Source organism: Phyllostomus hastatus, unplaced genomic scaffold, assembly GCF_019186645.2.
Source record: "Phyllostomus hastatus isolate PE091 unplaced genomic scaffold, TTU_PhHast_1.1 phas_contig_80, whole genome shotgun sequence".
Classification (NCBI taxonomy): domain Eukaryota; kingdom Metazoa; phylum Chordata; class Mammalia; order Chiroptera; family Phyllostomidae; genus Phyllostomus; species Phyllostomus hastatus.
In genome coordinates, this window is record NW_025333960.1 from 14,552,488 (window position 1) to 14,554,456 (window position 1,969).

The 1,969-nt window shown below is 39.5% G+C and overlaps 1 protein-coding gene across 1 annotated transcript; it reads left to right on the top strand.

Moving 5' to 3' along the window:
- The first annotated feature begins 989 nt into the window (after positions 1–989).
- Positions 990–1,145, top strand: LOC123826406 (60S ribosomal protein L39-like). The gene has a single exon (XM_045850387.1). The coding sequence runs from the start codon at positions 990–992 to the stop codon at positions 1,143–1,145; it is 156 nt and encodes a 51-aa protein (XP_045706343.1).
- The last annotated feature ends 824 nt before the right edge of the window (positions 1,146–1,969 follow it).

Below are 1,969 nucleotides of genomic sequence, written 5' to 3' on the forward strand. Positions count from 1 at the left end.
CTGTTAACTCGAACCTAAGATGTTTTGGCATCTGACTATTCAGGATCTGTCAGTGGCTGATTCATGATATAATCGTTCTCAAGGGCACTTCATTTTAAGACAGCCTATTAGGAGGCCAAGGAAAGCTTTCTTCTAGCAAAGGCATCACATTAGAGTTGGGTTAAATATCCAACTGAGAACCTGGGTTAAATATTAAGGAAAAGCTTACCTAAAGAATATATGACATTTTGACTGCCCTGAGAAACTTGGTACACTGTCCTGAGGGAAGTCATGACAGAACTGAGTCACCGAATGATCCTTATTTTCATATTTTCCCTTTTCAGGGAAATAATGATCCTTAGTTTCCCTTTCAGGGAAAGTCCTTTACAACTTTTAGTATTTAAGTTTGTTTACTAGATAATACATACAGAAAAGATAGATCTGCACTTGCATGCACACACATGCACGCACACACACACCCCATGATCTCTGTGGGCTTCAGTCCAAAGCAAAGTAATAATTTCCCAGCAGGGTTTCGGTCAGTGACTCCAGATCCATGAGCAGAGAAGATCCAGTTGGGAGAAAGCCAAGGCAAAGGGAAAAGTCCCCATATACCCCACCAGAAACACCCATGTGTCGTTTTGATTGTAATATTCTGACTCGGGGTTAGGTAGCAAAGCACTGCCATACTCTTGTAAGACATTTACAAATATTGCCAGCTTTTCTCTCAGAAGCTGGACTGACCCTCTCGTCAGCCTTGACATCATGCCATGAGTTGAGACTGCCAGCCCAGCAGGGACAGGGCCATTCTGTAAGTGGGGAAGACCTCAGGTTATGTGACAGGCCGCTTGTGTTTGAATCCTAGCTCTACCACTTACTAGCTGTGTCTTTTTGGACAATGTACTTAACCATTCTGTACTCCAGTTTCCCTATCAGTACAATGAGGAGGAAAATAATAATTACAGCTCTTTCTCTGCCATCATGGTCTATGCAGTTGATTCTTCTTCACCATGCCTTCTTACAAGACTTTCAAGATTACAAGTTTCCTGGCCAAGAAACAAAAGCAGAATCAGCCCATTCTCCAATGGATTCCGATGAAAACTGGCAATAGAATCAGGTATAACTCCAAGAAGAGACATTGGAGAAGAACCAACCTGGGTCTGTAAGGAATCACACATGAGAGATGGCTCACATATTTATGCTGTACCAAGGTTGCCTGCATCTTGAAATCACTGAAAAGATCACTACTCTCTGGGCAGTTGGGTATTTTAATTGGGAAATTATTGGATAAATGATTTTCCCTGTTGATTTTTTCTGCTGTAGTAGGTTGGTGCAATAATAAATGTGAACTCTTTAAAAATAAAGGAAAATAATACTTACAGGATTATTCTAAGGATTAAATAAATATATGTAAAGTTCTTGATACAGTGAATGCCCAATGCATGGTAAACACCCAAATGTTCAATGTCATCACCACCACTGCTTACAAGTTTCGTGCCCTGGCTGCACTATTGCATGTGCATTTTGTAACCCTATGAGACAGTCACTACATGTAAATTACCAAGAGACTAAGGAGCATCCCAGGGTCACTGGAAAGTGACAGAACCAGTATTTGAATCCAATCTAACTCTTCATATGTGTGTGATGTGTATAAGACACAGCAATGTATCTGTCATTTTTCTGCCATTTTTTAAATTTAGTCATGTATTGTTTTATTTCAGAACATTATGATCTACCTATTCTCTTCAGTGACTCCACAGCATTCCATTTTATGGATGAACCATTAGACATTGTGTAGTTCCCTTACTGATGGACATTTAAGCTGTTTCCACCGCTTGCCATGACAAAGTTGTAGTGAAAATTGTTTTACACTGTATCTTCAGTACATATGGAAATGTATTTCAAGTTATATTCCTAGATAAATGGACATGCACTTTTGTTTTCAAATATCACCAAGTGACTTTTCAAAAGGACTAGCTTGATTTCCATG